Genomic DNA, 12,295 nt, shown 5'->3' with positions numbered 1-12,295 from the left:
TGTTAATTGCACTATTTGTTGTATTGAACGATAAACTGTTTGTTTGAGTTGTAATAAACGAAATTGAATTATTATTTTTATTTGTTTTGATCTTTTTGCTTCTTTTTTCGAATGCATATGTTGTTTGTGCGAGTCGCGCGCGCTGCTGGAGCGGCGCGCGTGCTACATTTTAACACGGCTGCTGGAGCAGGCGTCGCACGCCGCGGCAAAGCAGACGATGGACACGCGCTAAATCTGTTTTTTGCACGCGCCGCGTTGGGCGCCTGTTGGAGATGCTCTTAACTCACCCCCAGATTCCCCATCACCAACATCTACCCATTCCCACAAAGCTGCAAACCCCACAGAAACCCCATCACCAACATCTACCCATTCCCACAAAGCTGCAAACCCCACAGAAACCATCTGCCAGACAACGACGAGAGCACACCTCTGCCCATGGAACGCGTGCAACATCGTTTGGTTATTTCAGGCCACCTAAAACCCCACCCAACCGCGCCAGCAGAGGGGAAAAGACGCCTGCTTTTCGGGAGCGCCCAACGCGCATCAACCGTCCCTGCTGACTCCGGCGGTCGCGCGCATACGTCTCCACACGACTCGAGGCATCCGTGCAGGCAGGAGGGCAGCGACGAGGGCGAGACGTAACGCTTGTTTGCTTAACTACCATATCTAGCACTGTCCACCACATGCGTCAAACCAACAAACCAAACCCTCTACCACTGAGCTTCCATATCAAGCACCCCCACTGCACACACGAATCCCACAAGCCACAGTCGATCATCGAGCCGTGTGTTCTTCTCCCATCCATGGTCTCGCTCCCATGGAGATCCTGAGCTAGGAGAAGGTGACATACGGCTCAGATAGTCATCGGCCGCGCCACCTAACGCGCGCCTCGCTGCCTGCCTATATACCCTGCTCCTGTGGTGTCAGCTCAGTTCGTACGTGCGTGCTGTCGTTGCGAGTGGCAAGCTGACCCGAGGCTTGATCTGCATGGGGAGAATGGGTTCGGCGGTGGCGGTGGCCGTGGTGGCGGTGCTGTGCGCGGCGGCGGTGGTGAGGGTGAGAGGGGAGGACACCGTGGACGAGGACACGCCAGGGGCGTCCTTCATCTTCGGGGACTCGCTGGTCGACGCCGGGAACAACAACTACCTCTCCACGCTCTCCAAGGCCGACATGAACCCCAACGGCATCGACTTCGCCGCCTCCGGCGGGACGCCCACCGGCCGCTTCACCAACGGCAGGACCATCGCCGACATCATCGGTAATTTCAGTCCCTGTAACACGAAACATTTTCAACTACTGAATACATTATCCTTGTACGTACGATGAGCTTAGAGCTGCCATCACACTCTGTTTTCTCTAAGAAACAACACAAGTTGCCATCACTCTGTCACTTAAACAGATGTATGCAAATTCCATTTTTTCAGGGGAGATGCTGGGCCAGGCGGACTACTCGCCGCCGTTCCTGGCGCCGAACACGACGGGCGGCGCGCTGCTGAACGGCGTGAACTACGCGTCCGGCGGGGCGGGGATCCTGAACGGGACGGGGCGGGTGTTCGTGAACCGGATCGGCATGGACGTGCAGGTGGACTACTTCAACATCACGCGGCGGGAGCTGGACGGGCTGCTGGGCAAGGAGAAGGCGCGGGAGTTCATCCACAGGAAGGCCATCTTCTCCATCACCGTCGGCTCCAACGACTTCCTCAACAACTACCTGATGCCGGTGCTGTCCGCCGGCACGCGCGTGGCCGAGTCGCCCGACGGCTTCATCGACGACCTCATCATCCACCTCCGGGAGCAGCTCACGCGGCTGCACGCGCTGGGGGCGCGCAAGTTCGTGGTGGCCAACGTGGGGCCGCTGGGGTGCATCCCGTACCAGAAGACGCTGAACCGGGTCAAGGACGACGAGTGCGTGAAGCTGCCCAACACGCTCGCCGCGCAGTACAACGGCCGGCTCCGCGACCTGCTCATCGAGCTCAACGGCAACGGCGGCGGGGGCCTGCCGGGGGGCAGGTTCCTGCTGGCCAACGTGTACGACCTGGTGATGGAGCTGATCGCCAACCACAGGAAGTACGGGTTCTCGACGGCGAGCGTGGCCTGCTGCGGCAACGGCGGCAGGTACGCCGGGATCGTGCCGTGCGGGCCGACGTCCAGCATGTGCGACGACCGGGAGAACCACGTGTTCTGGGACCCGTATCACCCCAGCGAGAAGGCCAACGTGCTGCTCGCCAAGTACATCGTCGACGGCGACAGCAAGTACATCTCCCCCATGAACCTCAGGAAGCTCTTCAAGCTCTAGCCGGAGAGGGACTGGCTCGATCGATCTGGTGGCTTCGTTCCGTCGGTGACATTTTGCGTTTTGGTTCGCGAAGTTTGGCATATTTGATGTATGAACCCTAGCTATGGGCGATCGCGCGTATGTACGACTGGTTTGAAGTCGATTTTTTTTGTTTCGAAAACAATACAAATGCAGAGGCTCGCATGCACGTCACCATACGAAACACACACGCACACGATGCAAAATGCGTTCCTGTCTTCGTCAATTGTACACGTGCGCTTTCGAGGGCAATTGGATCGCACACGTGAACGATAAGCGGATCCGAATCGATGACATCCACCACAGGCTAAACCATCGCCTATCAGGCCTTCCCAACGGGTTTTACCATGAGGCCAAACGATAGACAGTAACTCCTTCCGAACACAGCTTACAACTTTCATTGTATCGTGTTCTTCAAAGAGCAAATTTTCTCAAAATCTTAAAACAATATGCCCCTTAAAATGAAAATTTACGTACCGCAAGGCATCAGACGGAACAAATCCCGTAAACCTCTACCGTAGGAGTTTTTTTTTTCTGCGCGTTTTTTTTGGGACACACGCATGGACGAACTCGAACTCCGGCCGACCCACAATGACGCCGCTCCGGCGACGCTCTGGCAATGCTCCGACCCGCCCCGTGCTAGTGATGCTCCAGGTAACCGCTGCCAAGCTCCTCTGCCTGCTCGCTGCTCGCGCGCGGCGTAGCCATGCCCCCCTACTATGGCATTGACTGGTTTACAGGTTCCCTCAGAAAACGCCTCGCTATATAACGGATGGTTGCTCTAATGTACGAGAACCTATAATTTTTTTACGGGATCTACTATTTTACAGGATCTTTTGATATGTTTCTATAATTTGTACAGTAAATTAAAAAATTTGACTGCTTTTATAAGATCTGCTAGAGATGCTAGTGCCCAAAAATGAGGGTAGGAGAAAAGGTTTTTAGGTAACTAGAAGTTCCTGCCATAACAGATGCTCAAAATGTCTAAACGACCGTTTTTGGCATGGCGGCATCATCTGCTAGAGATGCTCTGCGTGAGCTATACCTGGCCATTCCTCGAGCCAGGCCTAACCAAGCCCGACAAAGAAACCCAGGCCCAGGTGTCGGGCCTAGAAATTAGGCCCAAGCCCGACCTATCAGTGTAAAAGCCCATCAGGCCTTGGGTCAGGCCTCTTCGTTAAATCGCAAATATGGCGGGCCCGGGCCCCGCCTGGCCTTTGGGCTCAAAATCCAAGCCCATGCCCGGCCCGTGAGCACCATCGGGTCAGGGCAGGCCGGGCTGCCCTTGGGCAGGTATAGCGTGAGCGTATGCCAAACTACACTCTTCGTAAGTGTGGCGTGGACTTCTCTCCACCTTTCGATCAGCTTTCTACGGCTCAGATCGAGGTGGCAAACAGTGGCGCAGAGAGGTTGGATATGTTCTGCTCGGAGCTTTTGGGCCCGAAGCCCAGACGAATTAACCAGACTCACAAACAGCCCAGCTCAGGCCGCCTCCCTCTCCTCCCAGCACACACCTCCCTCTCCTCCGGCCGCCGCACGGAGAAGGACGAGCCATGCAGGCAGCCGCAGCGCGCGCGCGCCGCCTCATCGCGTCACCGGCGGCCTCCGGGATCCAGGGAGTCCTCTCCGCCTCTCACCGCGGGTGCGCGGCGGCCGCCGAGCTCGCTCTCCTTCCCCATCTCGAGAATGGCTGCCGCGCCTCGCTCTCCTCTCCGGATCACACCAGGGGCTTCTCCTCCCACCTACCCCGTGAGTTCTCTGACCTCGAGACACCCATCTTCTCATGGTGACCGCATCGGCAGCGCGCTGCTTACGAGTTATTTGGTGCGGCATTTCGTCGAACTGGTGGTGGGCAGGCAGGGTGGCGCGCTAGCTGTACGATCTCGAGCTCGTGGTCTCGAGGGTTTCGTTTTGTTAGTCCCGCTCATGTTCTCGGAGCAGGCGGTGAAGCTTGGGGATAAGGGGACCAGAATAGCTCATGAAGGTTTAAGGGTTTAGGGCGATGGAAATGTTTGCGAGTGTGCGCCGTGCTCTGGAAGGCTTTATGTGGTAGTTTTTGACATGAGACTATGGTTTTTTGCTGTTGCAAGTGTTTTCAGGCCAATTCATGGCCAATTAGCTGGGACTTAGGGACGTGATTATTTGTGTATGGTTTAGAGATATGTATCCTTTCCTGGATGACAACTTTTTTGGTGAGGCATTAGATGATGTGCTGGATTATTACTTTAGAGTGGCTATGCAGTTGCTTTGTGGTGCATTGCCTTGCTTGATTTACTTCAGGACCTAGTAATGTATCATCATAGAACATACTCTATATTACTAAGTCTCCACGTGCTTGTTTGGCCGTTTAGTACTATGCTCTGCACGTGTCCGTTTAGTTTGCGTAGAAGCCACATGACTACTGATTTTAGGGAGCCATGGTTATTCTTTTTATTGTTCTGTTGCTTCTGATCCTTTGCTGCTCTGATGGATGTAGTATTGCATTTTCTCTGAGAAAAATAATTAGGTAGTGCAAACTACTTACTAATCAGCTGAGCTAACTACATTTATTTGGATAATTTAGGTACTTTGCTATCTCAAACCGTAACTTCTCACTGCCGGTGTAAGAAATCAGTGTGCTATCACATGGCAAGAGCTCATTTTTCAACAGACTCAAGTGGAATTGACCAACCTAAAGGTTAATTTTGAGTACCATGCTCTGTCCTGGTCCTGTCATTGCCTTCTGTTCCAGCTCTTCCGTTAATCCTTACCGCTATGTGCTACATTCATTAACTTGCTATGTTTTACTAGTGTTTAGCTCCTGTGACCTTACCAGTTAAATCCACAACATTTAAAGTATTTCACTGATGAAAATTGACCGAATAGCTTAGTGGTAAGTTCCAGTATCAGACAATCTAAGTGTTATTCATAACATACTCTCTTACATTGCTGTAATATCCTTCAGACCTTAACCAGGTGTAGAAATCAATATTAACAAATAACCGAAGAGCTAGTGATATGTATGCCTCGATACCTTCAGATCCATTAACGAGATAGATAGAAATGGTTTTTTCTGTATCATTATTAAGTTAGGACTTAGGAATGTAAGAATCTCTTACAAGTATTGGCTTGCCATCTATTATGTGGACTCGTCAGGGTTTTTGTCCTGACTCTTAATGCTCAAATGAATGCTATGATCTTATATTCAGTTTATCCAAGTTGACCTTTCCTTTGGCTCTTAGAAGTTCATAGACATATACAATGTTTGCAGATAAACTCGACCATTTTCAGAAAGCAAAACAAATAGTTCATTGAATTATGTTTTCTAGCTACATTGGCTTTCTTCCGATACGGGTGAATTGATTTTGTATGCTTCTATATATTTATCTACCACACTCAGTTTCTGTTTAAGCGGTCTCACTTCATATTGTTATAATAAGGTAATGTGACGCATGTTTTTATCTGATCATATTTACTAACTGCAAATTTCCTAAGGTTCATCAGCCTTCCCTTTTGGTACGTTCTTTAATATAATGTTTGCATTTGCTCATGTCATGATTTGCTGCAGAATCTGCAGAGGAGCTGTACCAGAAAATGCTGAAATCTGTTGAAGCCCAGACCATGCCACCAAATGCCTGGTTGTGGTCAATGATCAGTAGTTGCTCCAGTGAGGACGATATAAAACTTCTTTTTCAGATTTTGCAGAAGCTAAGAATATTTGTAAGTCACATCCATTTTCCTCTTAAGTTAAGAATTCTTCCTTTTGCCAGTTTAGTAGGCTTGCATCACGTAGTGTTTTTATCTCAACAGATTCTCATTTGTGGTATCACCAGTTTGCCACCCACCGGGTGACAGTTACAAGAAACTATCTACTCTTGATTTCTGGGCTCTTTTTTTTTATTTCTATGAAACATAGCCGCACACTTGGCCGAGTTTAACATAGAGTTTCCTTTGTATGTTGAACATATTGACAATTTTCTACCGGTGACTTTAAATATACATATGGCTGATGGTGCTATGTTCTGAGATCATGATGTCAATTGATTTTCCAGACTCTTGAATTGCTAGCACATGAAGTATCCAGCTATAGTTAGCAGTTTTCATGGCAGTCTTTTCTTCCCCCTTATAGTTAAACTTGAACTAAAACCACGACAAGTATTTTGGAATGGAGGGAGTAGTTTTCTTCCAGATGGTAGATAGGCAAAGGGTGTTCTTTGTACTTCTAGTTATATTTTTTTGTTACTAGATTTTGTCTTAAACCAACACTTTTCCTATTGACGCAGAGGCTATCAAATCTTCGCATCAATGCAAACTTCAACGACCATCTCTGTATGAAAGTTTCTGAGGCTTGTGCTCGTGTCGGTGTCCTTGACTATGGTATGATTCTATTTAGCAGTCTGAAAGATCTGTTGGTATTTGTTAACGTGTGTTTTTTCCCAGCCTTTTCTTGGCACATATATAAGTGTTTTGATGTATTTCTAGTACTGAGCTGTAGATTGCCTTGTAGGCCTTATGCCTTGCGTACTAAATCCTAATGAAAACGATTAAAGAAGGATGCTGCATAGATATTCAAACAAGAAAGAACATCTGGCTAAATTTGTGAACCTTATTTAGTAGGAAGCATTAGATAAATTTGATATGGCAATGTGTGGCGTCATATCAGTTATATAAATGCTTACTTTCATATACTGCACGGTAACAATACCCCCCCCCCCCCCCCCCCCCCCCTTCCAGCTATGCGGGTAAAATAATGTATATAACTTTTTTGTGTCAATGCCACATTCTAGCTTCGGAAGTTATGCTAATGGAACCCAAAACCTGTAATTCATCTTTGTGCCATGAATGCAGGGTTGAAGGTTTTATGGAATCATAATGTTTATGGAATAACGCCAACCATTGGTTCTGCCCATTATCTACTGGTATCCAATGTTTCCAACTCCTTTGATCACTTTCCAAGTTTCTTTATAATGATTTTCTCCTTCTACAGCAACATGCTAAAGAGCACAATGATACTAAACTAATGGAGAAGATAATGCAAGTCCTTAGGAGGAATTCCTTGCCACTACAACCAGGCACTGCTGATATTGTCTTCAGGTATGCTTATATTTGTTCTCAGTTACTATTTACCAATGTATACCATCCTTTTCTTTCAGTGTTTTAAACTTTCCATATTGTACCATGCCACATCCTACCCTTTTAGATTAAGGTGAGAGTGTACATAGTTGAATATGAATAGCTCTTTGGAGAATTTAAACCAGTTCTGCAGTTTTACTGCATCGTGCCTGTCCTTTCTGTTTTGCATGATAGTTCTGACCAACCTTGTCCTTTTTTCTTTTAACCTAACAAATCTTCCAAACGTTATCTTAGTATGCTATTAATTACACACCCACTCATAGCTCAGAAGTATGTTTAATATGTGCATACAGAAATTGTATCACAAAGTTTTTTCGTTGTGATTTTGATTTGCATTTTGGTTTTCCCTTTTAGGCCAAGACTCTGATCAGGTTTAAGTACTAATTCCATGGGTAACATTTGTATTTTGCAGTATCTGCTATAACACTGATAGATGGGATTTACTCTCAAAATATGCGGCAAGATTTGTTCAGGCTGGAGTCAAGTTGCGTCGTACTGCATTTGACGTATGGATGGAATTTGCTGCCAAAGTTGGTAAGCAGTTTGACTCTTCTTATGTTAATTATAGTGTAACAGTCAACCTAAGCTTAAAGTTACCTGTGTTAGAGATGCATGGCCGTTCCGGGCCTCCGCCTAAAAATGGAAGAAATTGCTACAAGTTAGGCAGTTAGGGATGGATGAAATATGTTCCATTGCTCGTTGCAAGTGGCCTGGCTCGCTCCTAAGGCAGTAATCCTCATTATAACATCCAGGAGTGGTAGTGATGTTGTGAAAATTAATGTTTCTGTTAATTTTGTGTTGTGATGTTGCCTCTCATAATAACCATTTTTTTCGAGAAAACGCAAAGGATTTGCGCTTCATTGCATTGAAAAGATGGGGAGAGTACAGTCCTCCTAGGAGGCTAGTGTTACAAGGGTCAGGTTCCCCTTCAGTGGACATCCCACTATCCCAGGATGTGGGCAGAACAACCCTGAGCCCCTGTGCCCCTGCTTGTGCCCAACATTTGGCCTCAGCCTTAATCCTATCCACTAATGCTTCTACAGAAGGTCACGCGTTTTCAAAGACACATTTGTTCCGCTGCTTCCATATCATCCAGGGAATGAGCATGGCGATGGACTGCAGGCCTTTGCGCAGCGCGTGGGGTGTCCGCCCTTTCGTTCTCTGCCACCAGTCCGTGAGTGTCGGTTCGTTGTGCGGCTGCTGCGAAGGTATGCGTGTCCAGTCCAGGATGGCATGCCAGGTTTGCCTCGAGAATGGGCAGGCCATGAGCAGGTGCTGAGTTGTCTCCGGTGCCTGATCACACAGGAGGCATCTTGGGTGGTGTTGCAGGCCACGGCGCGCGAGTCGTGTCGCCGTCCAGCATCGGTCCTGGTTGGCAAGCCAGTGGAAGAACCAGACGCGCAGCGGCGCCCAACTCTTCCATGTCAGTTCCCATGAGGGGCATGTCGTGGACCCATGGAATGTCACGGCATAGCAAGATCGCGCCGTGTAAGTACCGCTTGCCGTCCACCTCCAGCGCAATCGGTCAGGCTCGTGCGTAAGAGAGACGTGCTGCACGCCCTGCCAAAGCACCAGGTATTGCCCAATCTCGTGGATTCCAAGCACTCCTTGGATGTCGTGGGCCCTTCCGTTGCCCGTTAGCCCCTCCGCCACCGTTCTTGATTTTCGTCGCCGCTTGGGGATGCACTGATATAGCGCAGGAGCAAATTCGCGAATGGACTGCCCCTGTAGCCAGCGATCGTCCCAAAACAGGGCCGTCGATCCATCCCCAAGGACCATGGTGGTGGAGGCGAAGAATAGCGCGTGCTCCTCTCGGGAGAATTGCAGGTCGAGCCCTTGCCAAGCGCGTCCGTCGTCCGTGTGCGCGTACCATAACCATCTTAGCCGCAATGCAAGGCCAGCGCGCTCCAGGTCTTGTATCCCCAAGCCACCGTACACCAGCGGGCGGCACACATGGCGCCAATTGACATGGCAGTGTCCACCATTGGCTGTTGCGCGCCCAGCCCACAGGAAGCCCCGCTGTATAATAACCATTTTCAGTTGTTTACCAGTCAAATGTTAGTTTTGCTGTTGCTTTTTAAACTTTAAAGCTTCAATTTTTGCATCTTAGAGTATTATTTTTTTGATAGAAAGTAAAAGGTTTTGTCTGTGAAGGATGCTTTACTAATATATTTGTGCTTCTGCAGGAGACTCTCAATCTATATGGAACATCAATAGCCTGAGAGGCAAGTCTATCAAACACTATACTCTTACATCAGGTTTTGCATGCGTAAAGGTAATTGCTCCTTGTATGCACACTATTTTGTACAAAGCGATAAAACTATGATACTGATTCTTCTAATGTTTTATTTTGTGTGAACTTACTGAATTTGTTCACTTTCTGTACTTTGTCATATTTCACATTAATGTTTCACCTCATGGCTAGTTGGCTACACTAATTTCTTCTAATCCGAGACCCATTATGAATTGTCTTGTTGCAGGGCTCTCTGCTTGAACGCAGGCCGGAAAATGCTGCTGCCACCATTAAACTTCTTCACAAGGTTGGTTACACAATGCTAATTGCTACTAGATGTGTTTCTGAAATACTGGTATTGCTTCATATGGACCAGCAGCCTCTTATTTCCCTTCTTGATGAAGTCTTATTATTCGACTGCATCCTGTTATTAGACTTGTGTATGTATTACTACAATACTGAAATTCCTTCATACCAAAATGACAAGAACATGCACTGGTTTGTCTCAGGATGACAATGGCTCTTCATCACTCTTAGTGTCCTACTTCACCTTAGGTGGCTATGTTCCTGAAGCTTTTCTATTTCTATCTCATGCTATTATTGGCATTTTTTAGTTTGTACAAATGTTTTTCATAACTCTAGGAAATCTGGATCCCAAAAGAGTTGGTAGTCAGTTCCTAGCTACACAATTGATATTTGCCTGATGACAACTTTTGGTTTCATGTAGCACCTGCCTGATCAGAAGAAACCATTTGTGAAAGATGAACTCCAAAAGCTTGTTGCTGAATGGCCAACAGAGGTGATAAAAAGACAGAAGAAAGATGGCAGGAAGGTGAGATTTGATATAAACGATCTTTGGTTCGGTTTCTACAGCCTGTAGCTCCTGGCATGATTATTTTCACCTCACGACTCTAGTCACTAGCCTATATGTTATCACACCAGTCGACTAGTAAGAAAATTCTACACATTCCAGGCAATGGAGGAAGCTTTGATCGAGGACATCCCAAAGATGATCAGCTCCATGGCGAAGTCGGGCCTCGATATTTCCGTGGATCTGGACAAGCTCACCCGTCAGCCTGAAGCAGCGTAGAGAAGGAATACCGCCGCTGGACACCTTGACGTGGCAGCTGCAAATCCTGCGGCACACCTGATACCCGAGGAGAACATTTTTGACTGGGTGGGTTGCGGTGATCGGTTTGACACGGTAGCACTAGAACCCTCCGATAATAACGAGTACACTCTTGTTTGGTACACTAGAGACAAATGTTCATTCATCATATCAAGGACGGCTAATTCTCAACGGAGCATTGAGCGCGACACTGTTTTGATTTTGCTTCCAAATGACTCATTTATGTTCTGCGTATGTTTTACTGCCTGACAGCCGATTAATCAAATGCTATATGATGTCAAAAAAAATAAAATAAACGGAAACGATATCTACCGAACGTGTCAGATTTTTGGAATCTCATCCGAACGTTGCTATCACCGTCCATCACGTTCACTAATCTTAGAGCACGTGAAACTAATCTTAGCGCATGTGAAACCAGCCACGTCATCTTTTGCTTTAAGTGGTGGTCGCGAACAGTGCCATATTCTCTCCTCTTTACACACACTAATTTTTTGCATCTCCGAAGCCCAAAACACTACAGCAAATGATGTAGATCAAAAAAGAATTACATTGGGTTTTTTTGGCAAACAATGACACAACCAAAAGGGATGGGCGATCTAGGGTTTAAGGACTTTGAATTGTTTAACCTTGCCATGCTATCCAGGCAAGCGTGGCGGTTGTTGCAGCAGCCCGAGACTCTATGTGCCAAACTCTTAAGAAGCATTTACTATCCACAGTCTGACATTCTGCAAGCCACTCTTGGCGGTCATCCTAGCCAAGTCTGAAGAGCTACAGTCGAAGGTAGAGATACTCTGAAACAAGGTTTGATCAGACGGATCGGAAACGGAGAGACACCACACATATGGCGGGACAACTGGCTACCACGGGATGAGATGTTGCGACCGTATGGGTGCGTGACAGCGAACCCGCCATCTAGAGTGTCAGAGCTAATCGACCACACGTCCGCGTCATGGGACATGGCCAAAGTTGAAGTGACCTTCTTGCCAATGGACACTCGAGTGATATTGGGCATTTCCCTATGCACCCGCAATTTGCCTGACTTCTGGAGCTGGCATTACGAGAAGCATGGAATTTTTTCAGTAAAATCAGCATACAGAATGCTAGTGGCCACTAAGCAACGGAGAGAGGCTTGGCTCGAGGGCAACTCCGGCTCTTCAAGTACAAACGCTGAGGAAGGTGCTTGGAAATCTCTATGGAAAACGAGTGTCCCGGCAAGGGTTAGAATATTTCTCTGGCGACTTTCAAAACATTCCTTGCTAACAAATGATATAAGAGCACACCGACACATGACTGACTCGACTAGCCGTGGATTGTGTGGAGCACCAGATTCATGGAGGCACTCCTTGGTGGAATGTTCTGCATCAAGATGCGTGGGCGTTGAGTAATGACGAGCTTGCACATAAAATGATGATGGTGACGGAGCCTTCTGCCAAGCACTGGTTGTTTACATCGAAGGAGACACTAGAACATGACATGTTTGTGTTGCTATCGGTCACATTGTGGGCCG

At 47.7% G+C, this 12,295-nt stretch overlaps 2 protein-coding genes across 2 annotated transcripts; both read left to right on the top strand.

The window, feature by feature from the left end:
* The first annotated feature begins 723 nt into the window (after positions 1-723).
* On the top strand, positions 724-2,479 carry LOC125541057 (GDSL esterase/lipase At2g23540-like). Its single transcript, XM_048704547.1, has 2 exons — positions 724-1,258; positions 1,425-2,479. Exons 1-2 carry the CDS (start codon positions 988-990, stop codon positions 2,294-2,296), a joined length of 1,143 nt encoding a protein of 380 aa, XP_048560504.1. The 5' UTR covers positions 724-987; the 3' UTR covers positions 2,297-2,479.
* A 1,279-nt stretch (positions 2,480-3,758) lies between these two features.
* Positions 3,759-11,022, top strand: LOC125535795. The gene is made up of 11 exons (XM_048698868.1): positions 3,759-4,063; positions 4,878-4,991; positions 5,862-6,013; positions 6,577-6,670; positions 7,142-7,212; positions 7,281-7,387; positions 7,839-7,960; positions 9,613-9,701; positions 9,907-9,966; positions 10,387-10,491; positions 10,633-11,022. The coding sequence occupies exons 1-11, from the start codon at positions 3,868-3,870 to the stop codon at positions 10,747-10,749; spliced, it is 1,227 nt and encodes a 408-aa protein (XP_048554825.1). The 5' UTR covers positions 3,759-3,867; the 3' UTR covers positions 10,750-11,022.
* The last annotated feature ends 1,273 nt before the right edge of the window (positions 11,023-12,295 follow it).

This window comes from Triticum urartu, chromosome 2, assembly GCF_003073215.2.
Source record: "Triticum urartu cultivar G1812 chromosome 2, Tu2.1, whole genome shotgun sequence".
NCBI classification, from domain to species: domain Eukaryota; kingdom Viridiplantae; phylum Streptophyta; class Magnoliopsida; order Poales; family Poaceae; genus Triticum; species Triticum urartu.
This window is presented reverse-complemented; position numbering and strand designations above follow the sequence as displayed.